At 40.3% G+C, this 20,214-nt stretch overlaps 1 protein-coding gene across 1 annotated transcript; it reads right to left on the bottom strand.

Moving 5' to 3' along the window:
- Nucleotides 1-11,231: 11,231 nt before the first annotated feature.
- Nucleotides 11,232-19,912, bottom strand: LOC125275737. The gene is made up of 9 exons (XM_048202964.1): nucleotides 19,878-19,912; nucleotides 17,229-19,003; nucleotides 16,805-17,013; nucleotides 16,645-16,699; nucleotides 16,461-16,555; nucleotides 16,138-16,364; nucleotides 15,650-15,809; nucleotides 11,980-12,093; nucleotides 11,232-11,584 (listed from the first exon to the last, which is right to left on the bottom strand). The coding sequence occupies exons 2-9, from the start codon at nucleotides 18,953-18,955 to the stop codon at nucleotides 11,496-11,498; spliced, it is 2,676 nt and encodes an 891-aa protein (XP_048058921.1). The 5' UTR covers nucleotides 18,956-19,003; nucleotides 19,878-19,912; the 3' UTR covers nucleotides 11,232-11,495.
- Between the last annotated feature and the right edge of the window lie 302 nt (nucleotides 19,913-20,214).

Genomic DNA, 20,214 nt, shown 5'->3' on the forward strand with positions numbered 1-20,214 from the left:
TGAAGGCTCCGGTTCTGCCGTCTAAACCCCTTAAGATGACATCTCGTTTGAACGGCAGAGCATATGCTGCTGCGGGCCAGGCTGGTGCTGCTTTGCACACAATGGCGGTGTTGCAAGCGTACCAGGCTGACCTGCTGAAGGACCTGGATCAGGGGCAGGGTTTGTCCCCTGATGCGGTGGCTGAGCTGCGCCAAACCACGGATTTGGCTCTCCGTGCCACTAAGCAAACGGCCGCCTCGATTGGAAGATCGATGGCAGCTATGGTGGCTACGGAGAGGCACCTTTGGTTGACCATGGCGGACATCGAGGAGAAAGAGAAGGGCTCTCTCCTCGATGCCCCGGTCTCGCCATCTGAACTTTTCGGCGGTTCTGTTGAAACGGTCGTTGGAAGGTTTAGGGAGGCGAGGGCGCGCTCAGCAGCGTTTAAGAGTTTCATACCACTCAGGTCCGATTCTGGGCCCAGACAACCGGGAGGCTCTGGTCCGCCTCGAGCCGAGGCTCAGAGGCAGGGTCAGAGATCCAGCGTCGCCGCTCGAGCACCTCCTCCACCTCGGAGTAAGTCTCAGAAGCGGCGGGATGCGAAGAAAAGGAGAGGTGATCTGAGGGAGGTGATCGATCGGCGGCGTGATCAACGCCGCTGATTGCTCTCCTCTCTGGGCGAGGGAGGGTTTGGTACTTTCCTTCGCCCCTTTTCTTCGTCCTCCCGGGATATGTTTTTAATTCTAATCTGTGCATGTTCAGGATAACACCTTTGAACAGTCAGGCCGGTGGCCGGCCCATGATGAAACTTTTTCTGAAGGCCCGCCTTCTGGCTTGATAGTGAAAAGGTTTGTAGGCTTATGGAACCGGGGATATCATTCTTCTACTATGAAAGAACGTGGAAGGAATCTCTGGTCTTCGAGCCGCGGGAAGGTAAGACAAGGTCTGATTTAAGCGTTTAAATGTTCGACCTTGTTTTTATTCCTGTATTGTTTCCTGAATGTGTAACAGTAAACATGTAATAGAGGTTTTTTGGGCAAAAACTGGAGTGTTGAGACTGACTGAGCGAGCCACAGAATGGCTGCTGTTCAGTTTTCTCTCTGTATGTTCTGCCGTTCGACTGTTGTCAGTATAGTTTGAGCTGGCGCTCATCACTTCAGTTTATGCGTTTGTGGCGATCCTAACTGGCCGCCCAGCGCGATGGCTGTGATCTTTGCTGTATTTCTTATCTGAAATTTCGAGGTAGAGATCAGGCTTATTATAACGCCTGTTATTTTGAATAGGCCTGTATGTTTTTGGCCAGGCTAGAACTAAGTGTATGTATGGTGTATGTATAAATAATTCCCATATGTATTTTAGTTTTGGCCTTCTCCTGAGGGAGTGGCTGAATTTTTTGCCCAGATTATCCCATTGCTTATGTAGGTGCAACGATGAGTGTAACAGCTAGGTTTTTAGACTGCTTTGTTAGAGACCTGATGCTGTTTCTCAGGTGGTAGGCCCTTATCTTTGCGTAGATAAGTTTATGCTATTAATGTTGCTAGGCCCCACTCTCTAGAACATTCATGCTGAGAGGAAAAAATATTTTCTTCCGAGCCACTTGATATTTTCAAGTTTGAGTTGACTATGCCAGCATTTTAGCTCTGTCCTCTAAGGCTTGGAACAGATTTGAGAATCTATAGCAATGATTTTATTTTTTCTCTCTGTCAAATGGCATGTATTTCAAAGTTTCCTTTGAGTTCTAGACGTTTGCCCTACATTTGGTATGTGAGCTTGATATGCTGCCACAGGTTGGCACCCGCTTATGATAGTAGGCCTTCTTAGAAGCAGCCTCTATGTAAGTGTTTGGTGAATCCTTTCCCCAGTGTTACTGAGTGCATCACCTGTTGGATTGCATACTCAGGGTAGCTAGATCACTTTTTGAGAAAAGTTGGTATCTGTCAGCTCCCTTTCAGTTATCTGTTTATCAGCTATATTGCATATAACGGTGATTGTAGGCTAGACTGTTCAGCCTCCTTCTAGTTAGCAATAGTTTTATACTGCTGTGTAATAGATTTCAGTCTGCTCACATACTGTTTTTTGGTTTTTACACTGCTTCAGGCCCTGCAGCATGTTGTTTGAGGTAGCAGGCTCAACTAGCCTCCCTTAAGCCATGTTGGTTTTGTATGGTTCCCTTTAGCCACAAACTTAGGGTACTTTGCCTGTTTGGAAAGTGTAGCCTAGCACAGGTAGCAGTTAGCTTCCCATAGTTTATTGGGTTAGAGCTGGTTCCCTGTAGCTTGGTTCCCTGGAAATTCACGAACTGAAGCCACATGTCATTGAATCGGCAGGCCCCTTCAGGCTTCCTTTTTAGTTACATGTTGGCACAGATTGTGTTTTTCTGTGCGGCTCTCAATGAGATGTCAGTAGTGAAACCTTACTGAGGTTTGGTTTAACCTATTGTTGCCTCTGAGTCGATGATTCTAGTTGAGCTAAGAGCCACCTAGCGCTTAGGTTGGATCTTTGTGCTTGTTGGATTTTGAGGTAAAATCCTGGAAACAAATCATCTATTAAATATTTTCCATCTTATATTCTGGCCACGAGACTTACGCCGTGTGTCCTGAAGGATGCTAAGCCTGCGGGCCGCCTTTATTGGACATACTGGTGTTTGTTTTGGGTGTATTTCTCCCTGAGAACTAGTCATATAAATTTAATATTTATTATACACTTTCGCTGGCCAGGGGCCCAAGTGGTAGATTCACCTCCGGTTTACCCCCTCTTTTGCGGGTTGTTTCTTTGTGCTCCTGGACCTGGCTTGGGCGGGCCGCCTTTATTGGACCTGGTGTTTGTTTTGGGTGTAAACACTACCACGAGCTGATGCCACGTGTTTGTTGAGGTTATAGGCCTTCCAGGCCTTCCTTAATACGTGTTGGCGTACGCTGTACTCCTCTTGTTTAAAGAGTAAAAAGTGTTTTTTACTGAGTACACTGCTTGTCGGATTGTGTTGGGTGGATTATTAAGGAGCACTGTGCAGCTTTCCCACGGCTGCCATGGAAGTTATCTGTCTCTGTACGTTAGACAGGTGTTCAGAAAGGCGTTTTACTAAAACGGGTCGTTTCTGGAGTGTACTTCTGTTGTCATGTTGTAAGTCCCTCCCGGGCCTCCATGATTATGTGCTCTTGGCATAGTCTACCTGTTAGGTGAGCTCTGCGCTTCCCCCTTGGGGTTGGGTTTGGTAATAGTGCTTAGCTCCCTAAGCTGGTTATGATGGTTAGGCCTTCATCAGGCCCCATCTTAAGAATCAGCCCTAGGCTGGTTTGTGCTCCCCTTTTCAGGGTTTTCAGCGCACAGCCTCCTCAGTGCGTTAATTAAGCACTGGGTAGATCCTAGGTGAGCGGATTATCTCCCCTCGATATGAGGGTTCATAGCATTCAGCTGAGTTCTGCTCTCCAGGATGCCCGTCTCTACGCGTGGGTCTGAGCTGGTTTCTGCCTTTCTGCAGTCACTCTTACCTATTTTCTTCTTCAAGAATGCATTCTAGAGGCTCTGTATTCAGACAGGGTTGGCCTGGACTAAGTCTGTTCCCATAGAAGACCAGGTCGGCCTCCCTGGTGGCAATGAGGGTGACCCCGTTCCCCTCAAGAGTGGCTGGCCGAGGTTCCCTTTGGTTCCTTGGCCACATTCCCTTAAAGGGACCACTTTTTCCTTCGGGAAAGTGGGTCCTGGACGCCTTAGCGATTTCTTTAGGCTCTATTTGTTGAGAGAGAAAGGTAGTAGCCTTTTGGAAGTTCAGCTTGGGCTGTTGGCCAAAGGGAATGCTGTCACTGACAGCCTGGTGTGACCCGAGGGGGAGTTGCTGGGCAGTTTGAGAACTGCCTTGAGGTCTTTGCCTCAGCCATATTTTTTTGGCAGGCACTCTCCTTAATCATGGCGGCGTTGGTATATCGTTCCCCAAAGCGTGGCAACGCAGAGTTGAGTTCCCTTCGAAAGGGAACGTCTCAGGTTACTCGTGTAACCATGGTTCCCTGAGAACAGGGAACGAGACTCTGCGTTCCTTTGCCATGCTTCAGGCGGCCTGCTGGGCAGTCCCTTCAAGACGATGGATAATGACTGCTCCCGCGGGCGCGCTTTTATACATCCGGGTCGCGCCCCTATGACGTCATAGGCTGTCGCCGGCCAATGAGCATTGGCGTTGTTGGATAGTTGGTTTTTCAGACACCGAGTCACGTGTGACGTTCCCCAAAGCGTGGCAATGCAGAGTCTCGTTCCCTGTTCTCAGGGAACCATGGTTACATGAGTAACCTGAGACGATTTGTCTGTGAAACCAGGGGATTAACTCATTAAAAGCCAACAAATCTCCTGGAATAGACTAGTCATAATTTAGCACCATTCTTGTTAAAGGTTTACAAGGAAAGTATGGAGAAAACATTACTTTCAGCCACATAATGCCAAAGATTAAAAACTCGTATCCCAAAATTAAAGAAAGTTCCCTTTTGATAGACAATTGGTGTAGAACCACAGTGTTAAATAATGATTATAAAATAATAGCTTCAATCCTAGCATAAAAGATTAAAACATATTTTGAACTCCATCATTGACAAAATATTTATTGAGATAGTTGAGACATTCTGTTGTTCAGTTATCTGCTTTGTTCTAGCTGGTAAAATACAATATTGGCTGAATCACGTAGCCAAACCTGCTTCTATTTGTAAGTCTTTCCTCAACTTGTTTTTTCATGACTTGTTGGCATTCATTTTCTCTTAATGCATACTTATGATATATGCAAACTCTCTACTTTCCAACTTGCTTCGACATGTTCTCTGAGCATGGTGCTTTAGTTAATAAACAACTTTTAACCACAGAGATGTTTTACTGGGAACAATATGTACCTTGTTCAGGTACTCAGAGTTTCTCTCCAAATACCAATAACCCCAAAAGAATTTGCTACAGTTAATTGCTGGGAGCTATTCCCTCTGGTTTATGTATGGTTTTACAGCAAACATTATTTCTCACAAACACAAAAATGTTTCCTTTAAACTCATATACAGGTTTTACCCTGATATTGATTTAAATTGCTTTTTTTTTTTGTCTGAATTCTAATGAAACAGTGATATACTTATTTTGGTCATGTCATTACACTCAGAAGCTTTGGAATAATTGTTTTTTAAAGTGTAAGATTTTGCCAGGCTTCTCAATACATAAGAAAAACTTTATATTGGGTATTTTGACTCAGACCCTACAAAAGAAAATATATTTTTTGTTATTAATTTAATGCAGGTAAATTCTTTTTTTTTTTTAGAGATGAATATATAACTTGTATGAAAATACCATATAAAAAGGTACTGCAGGATTTTAAAATGTTTTGCAGGACATAAGGGCACACATTTAGTAGATAAAGTGACGGTCTCTGTAAAAACCGCATTTTTTCCCAATGTCGCGTCATTCTACGTTACGAGAGGGAGTTGTTCGCCGACGCTGAGCTCTGTGTTGACTGAGTGCAGAGTAGGTTGGTATTCAGTAACAGTGGTCATGAATCAGCGTGTGTTTTTGGTAGTTTTTGTATTTTAATTTATCATCGTCGTGGCAAATTATTGTGTTTGTGGAGGTTGCACAAACTCCAGCCTGTCAGGACATCGAGTCCAGAGGTTTACTAACAAGAAAAAGGACGCTGCTATCTTCCATGTGTGTTTTGTGCAGGTGAAGAGACGGGACTTCACTTCTGCATCTGCTTTGAAAACCGCGTTCATTGTAGACTGGAGGATTATCATCCCGGCGATATGATGAACTTCAACATTGTAATACTACTGTAAATAATGATATTAAATGAATAAACTTACACGTGAAGCTTCTTCACTGTTGTATTTATGTAAACCAATTCCAACATTGATGAATACAAGTTATGTACATCAACACAAATGCCTACAGTCTTACACTTTTCAAAAAACAGTTTTGAATTATGTACTGGTAATGTAAATAATTTCCAGCCAATTTCATTCATGCCATGTATGTACATTCAAGTTCACTCAACTACATACTCACAACATCATATGCATCTTCACACTATCAGTGAATGAGCACGGAATAAACATAAGAATTAATGAATAAAGGATAACATGAAACACATTCAATAACACTATAGCCTACTATCTGTGGTTCGGTCGCTGGTGGGAGGCTGATTGTCACGGATCAATCAGAGATGCAGCTCGACGAAAACGAACTGTGCACTGTAAGTCTTTATATATATACATATATAAATATATAATATTTGCTAACTACCAAATCAGTCGTGATGAGAAACCGCTATATCACATAACGTTATAGTGTGGACGGATATTAACGAGTGAGACATAGGCTATGCCTGATCAAAGTTTAAGTTTCTGTTATTAGTAATCAATACTCCTAGATGGCCAATACTACCTTTGCTATTGCCTGATACATGATAATAATATTGTGATCTGAGCACAGTGTTACATATCGTTAGCTAACGTGTACCTATAAGCTAACACTGGTCTCTGCCTTGTTCTCCACTTAAGGGCATGCCTTAAGTACTCCAGGTTCTTGTGGTCGGTAAGTACCGCAAACGGATGTTTGGCACCCTCCAGCCAATGCCTCCACTCTTCAAGGGCTAGCTTGATGGCTAGAAGTTCCCTGTTGCCGTAGTTCCTCTCCGCCGGGCTGAGTTTGTGAGAAAAGAAGGCACATGGAGTCTGGCTGGGTTCCCCTGCTGCTGCGAGTTCACCATTCCTACTCCAGTGGTGGAGGCATCGACCTCAACGATTAAGGGTTTGTCTGGGTCAGGGTGAACAAGGAGCGGTGCGCTGGTGAATGCTTCTTTTAAGGTGTTGAAGGCTTCAGTGGCAGATGGTGAAAACTACAGAACTCTGTAGTTCTTTGATGATGGAAGGAATGGGCCATTTCTTTATGGCTCCTACCTTCCCCTCGTCCATTTGGATGCCACTGCTGCTGATGTTGTATCTAAAAAACTGTACTGAGGGTTGATGAAAGGAGCACTTTTCAGCTTTGAGGAACAGATGAACTCTCTCAGGCGTTTCAGGACCTCTGCAACGTGGTGGCGATGTTCGGCCATGCTCCGGGAGTAGATGAGCATGTCATTGATGTAGACCAAGACGAACTTGCGGAGCAAGGCCATACGCATTAACACAATATTCATAGTGTCCAGTAGGGGTCACAAAGCTTTCTTCCACTCTTCTCCCTCACGTATCCGAATGAGGTTGTAAGTGCTGCGGAGGTCCAACTTGGTGACGACAGTGGCACCGCGTAGATGTTCTAATGCCGCTGGGATGAGGGGAAGAGGATAGCGGAACTTAACTGTAATCCTGTTGAGAGCCTGATAATCAATACAAGGCTGCAAGCCTCCGTCCTTTTTGGCCACAAAGAAGAAGCTCAAAGCAGCAGGGGAAGTGGAAGGACGGCTGTAGCCTTGTTTTAATGCTTCCTCGATGTACTCCTCCATGGCCTTCTGCTCAAGGATCAATAGTGGAGGCACTACAAGGAGGCCCCACAATAATGGGGCACTGATTCACCCAGAAGCAGATCAATGGCACAGTCCCATGGCTGGTGTGGAGGCAGCTTAGAGGCTTTCTTCGGGCAGAAAACATCGCTGAAGTAGGCTTAACAAGGGGGAATATCCACAGAGAGTTTCTCCACGGGACTTTCGATGGAGGTGGAGCAAACAGGAAGCGTCTTAGAGCGAAGAGCAGAAGGTTGAAGAGTGAGAGGTAAACAGTCTGGGAAACAGGTATCGCCCCACTTCAGGATTTCGCCGGTTGACCAGGAGATGATGGGATTGTGCTGCTCCAACCAGGGGCGCCCTAGGATCACATCAGAGGTGGAATCCTCCAGAACCAGGAGATGTAAATGTTCCACATGTAGTAAACCAACTTGGAGCTTTAATGGAACGGCACAAAAGTGAACTTGTTTATGGCTGAGTGGTTTCCCAGTCACTGAATGGATCTGGTAGATGAATGGCGTGGCTGTGGTCTTGAGCTTGAGCTGGCGGCAGAGGGCACCAGAGATGAAGTTGCCGGCTGACCCGGAGTCGAGGAGGGCATTGACTAGAATAGAGACATCAACAGCAGTAAGCATTAAAATTGTAGTGAGTGGTTTCATATTTTTAATGGAGGGCAGGATAGCACTCACCATGGGATGAGGAGGACGAATAGGGCATGTGGTAATGACATGCCCTGCTGCACCACAGTACAAACATAAGCTCCGGGTCAGCCGCCTCTGTCGCTCAGCAAACGTCAGCTGATTGTTCTCCAATTGCATGGATTCGGGGCCTGGTTCTGGAGGGCTGATGGGCTCTGGCTGGCGGAAAGATGGTGTGAATAGTGACTGACCCTGGTGTTCATGACCCTGGTGTTGCATGACTGCATAAGTGTGGCGAATCTGATGGATAGCTGGATGAATCGTTCAAGCCAGATGGTATCCTCGTATGCAGCGAGATGTAGCCACAGCCTGGGATCCAAACCCTGACGATAGGTGGTGAAAAGTGAACGCTCATTCCATCCGCTAGCAGCAGTGAGAGTTCTAAATTTGAGGGCATAATCATTAACTGACATTGAACTTTGTCGTAGGTGATAGAGTTGCTCACCTGCAGATGAATCACATGCTGGTCTGCCGAAAACCTCCTTGAAATGGGTGAAGTTATCCAGAGACTGATTAACGATTCCAGCTTGTGACCAGATGGTTTCTGTCCATTGGAGCGCTCGTCCGTTTAACTGAGAGATGATACACGCTACCTTGGAGCGATCGTCAGGGTATAGATACGGCTGCATCTCCAGGGCCAGCGAACACTGCAGAAGGAATCCATTGCAGTCCTCCGCCAAGCCAGAGAAGGGCGCTGGTTTGGCCATAGGACTGGTGTTTCTTTGCTTTCTGAGTCTTTCTGGTAGAACTGTAAAGAGAGACAAAGAAAAAGCTGTGCGTAATACTTGTAGCCAAGGTCATGAGGCCCAAGGGAATGCTAATGAAATGTAAACCTTGAATGCAAAGCATTGAAATCAATTAGGATAAAATGTCTACCTTGAAAGTCTCAGTAATTCACTCAGAATGTCACCGATACACATACACCGTCATACACCGATCGGTCTGTGCAGCGCTGATGCATCTCGAACAAGCCTATTGTAACACCGGACATCATGTTGACGTTATCATGTGACCTATGACGTGGAACAACTTACAATATATGAGTGACAGGTTTAATTCATCTATGTGTAAAAAATATTGATTAAACTTGCTTATTTTGTGGTCTTGTTGAAGTAACAGCTGCCCATTAATTTTGTGATTGTAGTACAACCAATATATTTAGGGTTAATTTAAGTTTTTATATTTTTAACCCTAGTAATGTGACCCACAGTTTATTTTTTGTTAAGAAAACCCAAAATGTGATCTCATGAATGTGTTGTTAATTTTTTTTTATTTTATATGCAAAAGATGTTCATCCACAAGCAAAAGTGGCATAAAATCTCCTTTGTTTTCCTCTTTTTCTTGTTGAATTCAACTCTCGTTTCATCCCTCAGGCTTATAAATAACAAAATAATAATAATAATAAATAAATAAATAAAATAAAATAAATACTTTGTTATGCATTATGATGATGTATTCAAAGATATTTAATCTAGTCATCATGCTTTTTTCTGTGTATATATTCTCAAACTATGATGTGTATACAATCCCATATTTGTTTTTGTTTGTTTGTTTGTTTTTTGCCATTATTATTGTTCATTGTTAAAGATACAACCATGGTAGTTTCCCTGAGATTGTATGTAATTATAGGTCCTGCAATAAAAAATGAAGATATGAGCAACAGGTGCACTAACACCTCATAGCACTAGTAACTCGACAACCTTACCTAGTACGGTTTTCCTCAGTGTTAGCAATGTCTGTACAAAGACGCCGGACAGCTACTCGAAGATCTCGCCTTTGGAGAAGACTGATTTTATACTCAAAAAATGTAAGTATAACTACTTAAAAAATTAAGATTACCCCAGAATGAATTGCATCGCTAGCACACCCCAACACTTACACACAATAATAATGATAAATGCTGACCAGAATTTAATTATATTACTTTTCGTTTTACTTCTTCAGTAAAACAAGCAAAATGTAATGTTTTATCATATGACATAGCTATGCATGAATACACACTAGACAAATGCAGCTGATGTGAATACATCTCAATTTACAGTCAAGCAATGAATTAATGCATGAATTAATAAAATATATATATTTACTGATAATAATAGCATAATTAATAAAAAAGTAAAAGACAATAAAAGTAACAATGACAATAAGTAAATACATATACAAGTCAATAACACATGAAAAAAAGCGTTATTTAAACTTATTGTTCTAAAAATCATGTATTTACAGGCAGTGATCCCCACTGCCATCTCAACACAGCTGTGCTGTGCTGACCACCATAAACACCTTCACCTGTCTTTGCCATCCATCATGTCTCTTATTGCTGCTCTTCTTAATGGGGACATTGTTGATCCAGAGGTTGAGGAAGACCATGATGATGAACCCCTGAACCCCACAACCTTTAAGCAAGAGTGGGAGAAGATGTGTGGAACAATCTGGCTGCAGCTGTGTCTGCTCCAAACATTTGTGTGCTCTCCATGAGCATGACTACCAGGAAAACATTGTTTGAACTGTTTGTTATATACCTGTGCTAGCATATTATATATGACAATTTATTCCAAACTTTGGCCTGTGGAGGGCGGTAATACATTTAGCAGCATCTACACTGCCAGAATTCTAATAGAGAAGAAGAAGCTAGTTCAAGAAAAATGTGTATGGTTAAAAGTATATTATTATTATTATTATTATTTAGAAAATGAACAATCATTTCGCTAGATAAGACCCTTATTCCTCGACTGGTATCGTTTAAAGCCCTTTGAAGCTGCACTGAATCTGTAATTTTGATCTTCAACTGTTTGGAGTCCATTGAAGTCCACTTTATGGAGAAAAATCCTGGAATGTTTTCATCAAAAACCTTAATTTCTTTTTGACTGAAGAAAGAAAGACATGAACATCTTGGATGACATGGGGGTGAGTAAATTATCAGGAAATTTTATTTTGAAAGTGAACTAATCCTTTAAGGCCACCTAATATAAAATGGGACCGAATTTTGAGCTAATTAATGTGTAATTTTGTGTAATGTCTAAATTGTCTGAAATCACAGTGAGTTTGCCAGCAAAAAAAAAAAAAAAAAAGGAGAGAGAGAGAGAGAGAGAGAGAGAGAGAAGAAGAAGTAGTCAAAAGCATGGGCAGAGGAGAAATAATCTGTAGTATAGGTTTATTTTAAATGGAATCATCACATGCAATTTAACAAACATTGTAAGATAAAAAAATAGACAAATGATATATGCATTTAGGTTTTTAGTATTTTTAGTATTAGTAATGTTTTAGTATTGAGGAAGTGAAGTTTTTGCAGTAATATGGCAGTCTTACACATTTTCAATATATTTCCCCAGTTAGATGAATGTTGAGGAATCATGATAAAAAAATAAAAATCATCCAAAAGGTTCCAATGTACTCCCTACTTTGGCTGGTTGTCCATCAGTGCGGGAGAAAGCCACATTAATGTTCTCAGACCCAATACCTGCAGTGAGAAGTATTTATAAGATATACAAATGATAATTAAACAGGTGGTTTCTATAAAGTTAGGCAAAGAAGATGATAAGAAGATCACACTATAGCATGCATTTCTCAAGTAAATACATTACATTTTCCCAGCCATTTGATTGGTGTTCTAAAACTTCTTTTGGGGAAAAAAAAGTGTTATCTGCATTAGATATGGTTAAAACACTGATACGGCTAAACACTGAGCAGATTGTATTTCATATAAGCTTCCGATATTGAATGATTTATTTTTAAATGAAAGTTAACTTAAAATCAAATATCAAAGGAAATTCCTGGACATATGTCAGGAGTCTATCTGTATTTAAAAAAATAGTCTCATGAGTGCATTGACATACTACTATCTTCTTCACCCACCTGCTTGTTCTCTTTGTCTTTTCCGAGCGAGTCGATCAGCTAGGTAACTCAGATATTTTTTAATTTCTGTTTCACAGTCGACCCTGGTTACACCTGGTTTTTTCTCTGCAGCCTCTGAAAAAGGAAACTTTATAAATGAATTGGAAATTATCAACCTGTCACAAATCAAACATCTGTGGCTCCCTCCGATTACCACCAGATGGCGCCATCACCCTACCGGAGTACTGATTCCTCACACGGACTTCATTTCCCATCATCCCGTACCTGCCACTTACAATCACACCTGGATCCAATTCCGTGAACTATTTAGCCAGCACTTTCAGGCTGCGTTTACACTTAGCATTAACATGCGACCTGTATCTGGATGTTGTCCACATACGCATTGAAAAGACAAGTGTAAACGCATTTGTGATCGGAATGTTATCCGATCAACGTGTCCTGGTTTGGAGGTAGTCGTGGACGCATTGTGATCGGATCTCAGTGTAATGTAAACGCGATCCAGCCATCCTATCTACATTCAGAGGGCGACATCATTTAAATCCCCGCCCAGTCTCTCCGCGTGGCTGTCAGAAAATAATGGACAGACCCAGTTTTGACACGAATTTAAACTTCTTTGAACTTTACAATAAATGTCTATCTTTAAAACAGTTTATTTAGACTAAAATGATACCTTGTGTCATTTTTCCTTTTAATTGTGCAACATTATCTAAACGAGCCGATCGTAGTGCACACAGCACGGATTTTTGTGATTTATTCCACATAAGTACAATCGATCACAAATAGAGAACTTAAAGCTGCAGTAGGTAACTTTTGTAAAAATTTATTTTTTACATATTTGTTAAACCTGTCATTATGTCCTGACAGTAGAATATGAGACAGATAATCTGTGAAAAAATCAAGCTCCTCTGGCTCCTCCCAGTGGTCCTATTGCCATTTGCAGAAATACATCGCTCCCTGTAAGAAACAACCAATCAGAGCCAGGAGGAGTGTCTTAGCAGTGTCAATCAAGCTCCTGTGCGCACTGATCACACCCCTCTCATGCAGAGCGCGTACAGGCGTTCAAATTCAAGATTACCGGTGTGCCGCAGCTTTGCTTATGGCGAACAAACAATCCAAATTGCCAATTCCTCGAGTGGCACCTGCTCATAAAATAAAGACGGGTAAACGGAAAAAGACAGATGACGATGATAAAAAAGCCAAAAAGAAAGAATTAGATAGAGCCCGAAATAAAACAAAATAAATAAATATCGGAGCGGCTTTTCCGAGGTGGAGGGAGCTACGTGTCCTGAAAGGATTAAAAACCGATGCAGAGTTAGCCACATTTCTGTTTGACAAGTAAGTATCCCTGCTTGATTTGTTTCATTTTTTTAAGAACTACACAACTAAGATAATTTGAAAACAGGCCTGACAAATTATGTATGGCATGGTTTCTTGTAGATTTCAGGGTGGTCCTTTGCATATAACATCGTTTTATTTCACCATAAGCAAAGCTGCGGCACACCGGTAATCTTGATTTTGAATGCCTGTACGCGCTGTGCATGAGAGGAGTGTGATCAGCGCGCACACAAGTTTGATTGACACTGCTAAGACACTCCTCCTGGCTCTGAATGGTTGTTTCTTACCGGGAGTGGTGTATTTCTGCAAATGGCAATAGGACCACTGGGAGGAGCCAGAGGAGCTTGATTTTTTTCACAGATTATCTGTCTCATATTCTACTGTCAGGACATAATGACAGGTTTAACAAATATGTACATTTTTACAAAAGTTACCTACTGCAGCTTTAAGTTCTTTATTTGTGATCGATTGTACTTTTGTGGAATAAATCACAAAAATCCGTGCTGTGTGCACTACACTGATAGAGCCTAAAGTGAAAGTTGTTTTACACTATGAAGCCATTTGAAGCGTCTGCCTTTCAAACACGCCTAATTTAAATATTGTGCAAGAAACAGAAATCCGATCAGTTATCCAGATACAGAGGCCACTTTATGTGATCAAATATAAACGCGCTGTGTCCTGGGGCCTGTACCATGAAGCTGGATTAGCTGGCTAGCCAGGTAAGTTTCAGATTAGTTTGCGCCAATCCTGGGTTTTAGGTACCATGAAAGTAACTTGACTTTTAGCGGTGTTCATCGGCATGGTAACTTACGCTCCACGGCTAACCTGCTCCGGGGCAGGTTATGTTCTGGGTTAGAGATCTCAAACTGAAATTGGACCAATCAGATGTAAGCTAAGTGACACTGACACACTCAACACAATAAAGTCCATCAATCAGTTTCTCTTCCTCTAAATTAAAGGTCATTATATAGTAAAAACAAATATTTAACGATGAAATTGTCTGGTTTTAATGATAATATAAATTATGATTTGTATAATTATATGATCTGTATTTTTATTAATCCATTACACACACGTAAGTTTAGTGTAACAGTAGTTATTAAGCACTTTGTTTCAATGAAAGTTAATATATATAGATCATATGTAATATAGGCCTAAATATGGAGAAAATATACTCTTTAAAAATTACTACATGTGACCTTGTATGTTTAAGTCTCTATCGCTGTATATTATCAACTATATTACTAACTTCACAACTTTCACTTGCACTGATAGAGAAAGATCATTTCTTTTATTTGTCCTCTTTCACAGACAAGTATTTTCCATTAGTGTAAATGCATTTAAATTCTTCATTTTCAGCGAAAGACTTTTGAATCACGCTGCTCTCTCGCAAGAAGTGAATCATAGTTTCTCTCTGTTGCAAGGCATGTGATTGGCTGTTTGCCACTGATGTCACGGATTCATTTGCACGTGCTCCACAAACTCAGGATCAAAGCCTGAGTTGACAGAGAAAGTTGATGATCAGCATCATGGTACCAACAAAGCCGGATTGGAGTGGTTTGGTTTTGTTAACTCGAAATTAATCCTATAACCCTGAGTTTGTTCATCTACCATCATGGTACAGGCCCCTGATTAGCTAATGATCTGATCTGCTTGATTGGATCACGATTGTTGCATATTAATGCCAAGTGTAAACGCAGCCTCGCTCTCACTCATTGCGAAGTTTTGTCTTGCCGTGGCAAACAACTCTGAGCTTTTATCCCTGTTTCCCTTTATTACTGTGACCTGTCTGCCTGGATTACATTTATACTGTTTGCTGCCTACACTGATCTACTGCCTGGTTTTCGATTACATCTCTGCTTTGCCCTGTTTATACCTGTCGTCGGTTATTGACCCTTGCCTGTTTGTTCTACGAGTATCTCTGTTAATAATGCTGCACATGGATCCTAACTCAGTTGACTCAGCATTACACAAGCATTTATTTTGGTAATCTTGATTTTATCTAGTAGCCTATTTTAGATGCAGTTTATTATCAAGCTGTTAATACTATTATTTTTTTATTATAAAATGTGTACACTAAAATACACTTATGAACAGCATGTAAGGAAAAACAATTGCCAAAATTGCTAATAATGCAATCACAATCTCCATTAAAAAAACGTAATGCAATTATTTTGTATTGAACAGGCCTGTTAGGGACAAACAGTCTGGAGGTCTTTAAATGTGTTTTAAGTCTATTGAAATTTTAATTTGAAAGTGAAGACAAATGCAGACATAATATAAATGAAAACAAACATTTTAAGAATGTAGGGTGTTCAAGCAGTAGTGAGTTTACCTCGTATTACATCTGTTAAAGTAAGCTGAGAGAAGGGTCTTTTCTCTCCTCTCCCCTGCCAATTGAACTCCTTAGCCAGATCGTCTGTTAGGACATGCTGCATAATATTCTTAATCACTTCCTTGGGCCCATCACCTTCAGTCTTTGACAGACGATTTACCTGTGAAGAAAAATTGATTCTAATTGGTCAGTCATGGCATTGAATTGTCAAATATTTTGTATACTGACCACTGTCTGCCCGGTCTATTGCTCTTAAAAGATTTAAGAAAGTAAGATAATAAACATTTTGACTACAGTCAATATTTTCTTTCTCTTTATTTGATAAATAGTCATGGAACAAGTAGGACATTGTTCAGTCAGTCTGTCATTATTGCAAAATAAACATCTTTGGAACATTTCCAGTAATGTTTATTCTGTGATATTGTCCAGATGAGTGTACAGTATCCCTTTAAATTATTTAAATTGTTATAAACACTGTGTTGACTCACATATTTTTTGCGTGTTGTTGCATTTTTGAGCTCTCTTTCAGTCCTGTCCACATCATCAAAGGTTCTAAGAGGCAGATTGAGGTTTGGTTTGAATTTTTTAGTAAGCACGCTGGTACTGCTGGGGACTTCAGAAACTGTATTGTCATTCAGTAGTTTCTTTAACATAGAAGAGTTTTCCTGAACCGTACTCTTGATGTCTCTTAGCATACAGAGGAGCTCCTCCTTGTCTGTTGTATAAAATGTTTTTTTTTTTTTTTCTGTAAGTACAGAAGAGAAAAAACACACACTTTTCCAACTGATTTTGACAAAAGAAGTTGACTCACCATCAGCTGACATAGATGCGGGTGGTACAGGAGGAAGTGGTTGTGAATTTTCAAGTTTTTGCCTTTTTAGTGTTCCAGTGGATAATAGAAATGACCTTTATTTGAAAGTAAACAATGCATTTTTATTTCACATTTTCATGGATCAAATCTTTTATTGGAAACAAAATGTTTATGTTTTTGCTACCTTTCTTTCTGTTCTTTAATTTCTTTTTGCCCTTCTATTGCCTTTTCGAAAGTGCCTGCAATAAGATACATATTTTATTTTATTATTTAAAAACCTAATGGTACAAAATAATTGTAAAGGTACCTCAATTTAAAGTTATTTTGAAAATTGTTAGTGTTACCATGTTCTCTGTGAAAGCTAATATTTAATTTCTCCCATGGTTTCCCTCCTGTTTCAGGTTTATATTTTTTCTGAACCGCTTCCATGAACTTCTCTGTTGATTTGAATGGGGGCCAGAAACATTGTTTCTTGTCAGCGCTCACCCAACTAGATGGTGCCACCATCACCTCATCTGAGTCTTGCAAGGTAACGACTGCATACATGATCTGCCTAGTAAAAAAAAAAAAAAGTTCACCGATCAAATCATCTTAAAAGGATTTTTTTTCCCCTAAAAAAAAATTCACAGGTATTATTTTGTTGTTTAATCAGTAGATGTCTAGGTTAATTCCCTCATTGGCACACATTTTGGCACAAGCAAAATTTCTGTATTGAATGCAGTATAACAAATCAGCAAATGAGATCTTGGTCATCTTCATGAGCCTCACCTTCCATTACTCTCCATTGAAATATCTTCTTCCTCATTCATTATAGACAATAAATCACGCTCTTCACACTCCCTATTGCCTCTACCCATTTTTAAGCATTTGTCTTCTGCTTCTTCCTCTGTGTTATTCACATTTGTTTCTGTTTCTGCCTCAGACTCATTTTCCAAGCACTTTAATTGTTCATCATTAAAATTTCCTCTGAATAATACCACAGTGTCATATACATCATCTCTGCTCTTCACAGCTGTCATTACATCCTCAACATCCTCAGGTTGGATGCAAACTATAACGCTTTCTCTGAAAACCTGAATATAATTTTTTATTTTTAAATGTCCAGCTAGTGCAGAGGCAAAACATTTGAGAGCCAGGGTTATGAGAACTGAGGTCAAAGGGCAGCCCTGATCCAGCAGTTTGTCTCTCTCATCTGAAACATCTACAGATTCATTATCTACATCTGCTGCATCCCTGAGAAGGTTTTTCACAATGAGGAAATCCTGATACAGATTTGGGTTTGTGCGTTTTTGCTCTTCTATCTCTTTCTTAATACAAGACAAATGTATCTGAGTGCAGAGTGTTTTAGAAGTGATCATGACAGAAGCTGAAACTTTTGGTATTTTCTGCTTTGACCGAGACTCCAAGAAATCATCTAGACGTCTTGCCAGAATAGTTGCAATAATAAGGTAGTCAACATTAAAAAAGTGTTGATTTTCGTCATGTGGACTTTTCACAGTTTCATTAAAGTGTGTCTCAGAGCAGTTAAATGCACTGCTGTGGATTCTGTCATAGAGTGTCTTTATGTATGGAATTAGATCCTGGATGTTGTCTTTATAGAAGGAAACTGGGATGCCATCTGGTCTCGGTGTGTCTGACACTTGAAGAGAATGTACAGCTGACACAATGTCAACCTCACTGACCTCATGTGAGCTTTTTTTACCTGTCTCATCTGTCAAAAGATCCTTTTTTTGATTCAGCCATTCATGTATCTGGGGAACTTTCTGAAAAAGTGTTGTGGAAACATTGTTGATCTCCAAGTACACAGGCCGATGGTCGCGCATCTTTGAGTCTTTGATTTCACAACTTCTGACACGCCACATACATTCTTCTGGAATAAAAAAGTAATCCAGCCTGGACGCAACTTGACTGTGGAATGTATAATCCTGATTTACCGGGTTCTTTCTTCTCCAGACATCAACTAACTGAAGAGATTTTATGAACTTCTTCAGACAACAGCGCAGCTTTCTGTGGATTGGCCTGTCTGTCACCTTTTTTGAATTGTCTTTGTCGATAAATGGATTGAAAACTGTGTTGAAATCTCCACCAATCACCAGCAGCCCTGTGGTCATGGACTGAAGGTACCTTGAAAGTTGTTCAAGGGTTTTTACATCAGTATGATGGTTATAAACACTAACCAGTGTGTACAGCTGACCATCAAGTTTACATTTCAACACAACATAAGCTCCACTGTTATCTTTTTCATCACTTATGCATTCAAAATCTAGTCTTTTCTTCACTAGTATGGCTGTTCCCTTGCTAGAGGAGGTATACTTTGTGTAGAAAACATCCCACTCCTTTTTTAGGTCTTCTATAATATGTCCGTCTCCTTCTCCAATATGAGTCTCTTGTAAAAAAACAACATCAGCATTTTGTAGTTCTTGAAATTTGTGATCTTTTTTTTCTTTAAGTCCATTAACATTCCATGTAATGAAATTTATGGACTGAGTATCCATTGACAGATCTGCTCTCACAGTCCAGTGAGAAATCTTCCACTTAGTTCCCTGTCAAAACAAAGAGTGATTGAAGGTATAGGAACTTTGTTTTATGACACACCCAAGAATACAAATTTGAGTGTAAATTTCAAGGCCTAATGCCTAATGACACTAATGTTGTCTGACACTTTTTCAACAGGTTATAGCTGTTTCTCCCACAACTGCTGTGTGCTTCTAAACCATGTGTTGCATTCCTCTAGATCAGTGGTTCTCAATCTTTTTAGGGCCAGCGCCCCCCACCAAAAAATGGGCCTCTATTATTAATAAATATAATTATTATTATTAATATTATAATCCTTATTAAAAAGGCAAAGCAGTCCATTATAATCAGTGATACTGTCTGCCCTTGATGCAGATGCCCTGTTCATTTTCTACTCCATGCGCTTGTGCCACCTCTGACAAAAGGACAAATGGATTTGAAATATTCCCTTTGAAATGTCCTCGGATGCACCCAGTGTAGATGTTGCAGGCCATATTCTTTTGCAAGTAGTTTCAAGTTTCAGCTCGCTTCATCAAACATCTTTGGTATAAACTTGCCTTAATGCCAAAAATATTGTTTCCAGCACCACCCAGTGTTCTCTCTATGTCTCTATTGAGAAATGCTGTTCTATCTAGATTCTAGATCATGACCAGTTTTTACACCAAACATAAAAATGTGCTTATATAACAAAAAGTAACACATTATAGCAAAAAATAAAAGTTCTTTTATATCATACCCCAATTGAGTGCTTGAATTTTGTAAGAAAGAAAGAGAGAAAGAAAATCAAGACTTTTTTACTACAGACAGAACATGGTTTACACAACTTAATTAACTCTTAAGGTTTAGTTAAGTTGTAGGATTTAGCTAACTTTTAGCACCAGAATAATCGGAGGAACGAGTTACCTTGTATCTCTCAGGATAAAGCTCTGCTGTCAGTTCAGCTGTCAGGTTGAACAAAGAATAAGTCTTCTGATGTTAGATGCTTTTCACTCCTGGGAGTGGACTTGGGCGTGGACAGTGTCAATTGAACATTCTGTGTTTAAAAGGGATAGTATCTGTCATTGTTTACCAACATTCTTAATATATTTGTATATTATATTTTAATATATTTAATATATTTTATTCTAAATATATTTGTATAACATCAACTGTCTCCTGGAGGCAAACTGAAAATTTTCCACACAGAGTTGGATGTCTGTACAGCATGTCTTCATTGGATCTTCATTATTGTAAAGATACA

Source organism: Megalobrama amblycephala, linkage group LG9, assembly GCF_018812025.1.
Source record: "Megalobrama amblycephala isolate DHTTF-2021 linkage group LG9, ASM1881202v1, whole genome shotgun sequence".
In the NCBI taxonomy this organism is placed as follows: Eukaryota; Metazoa; Chordata; class Actinopteri; order Cypriniformes; family Xenocyprididae; genus Megalobrama; species Megalobrama amblycephala.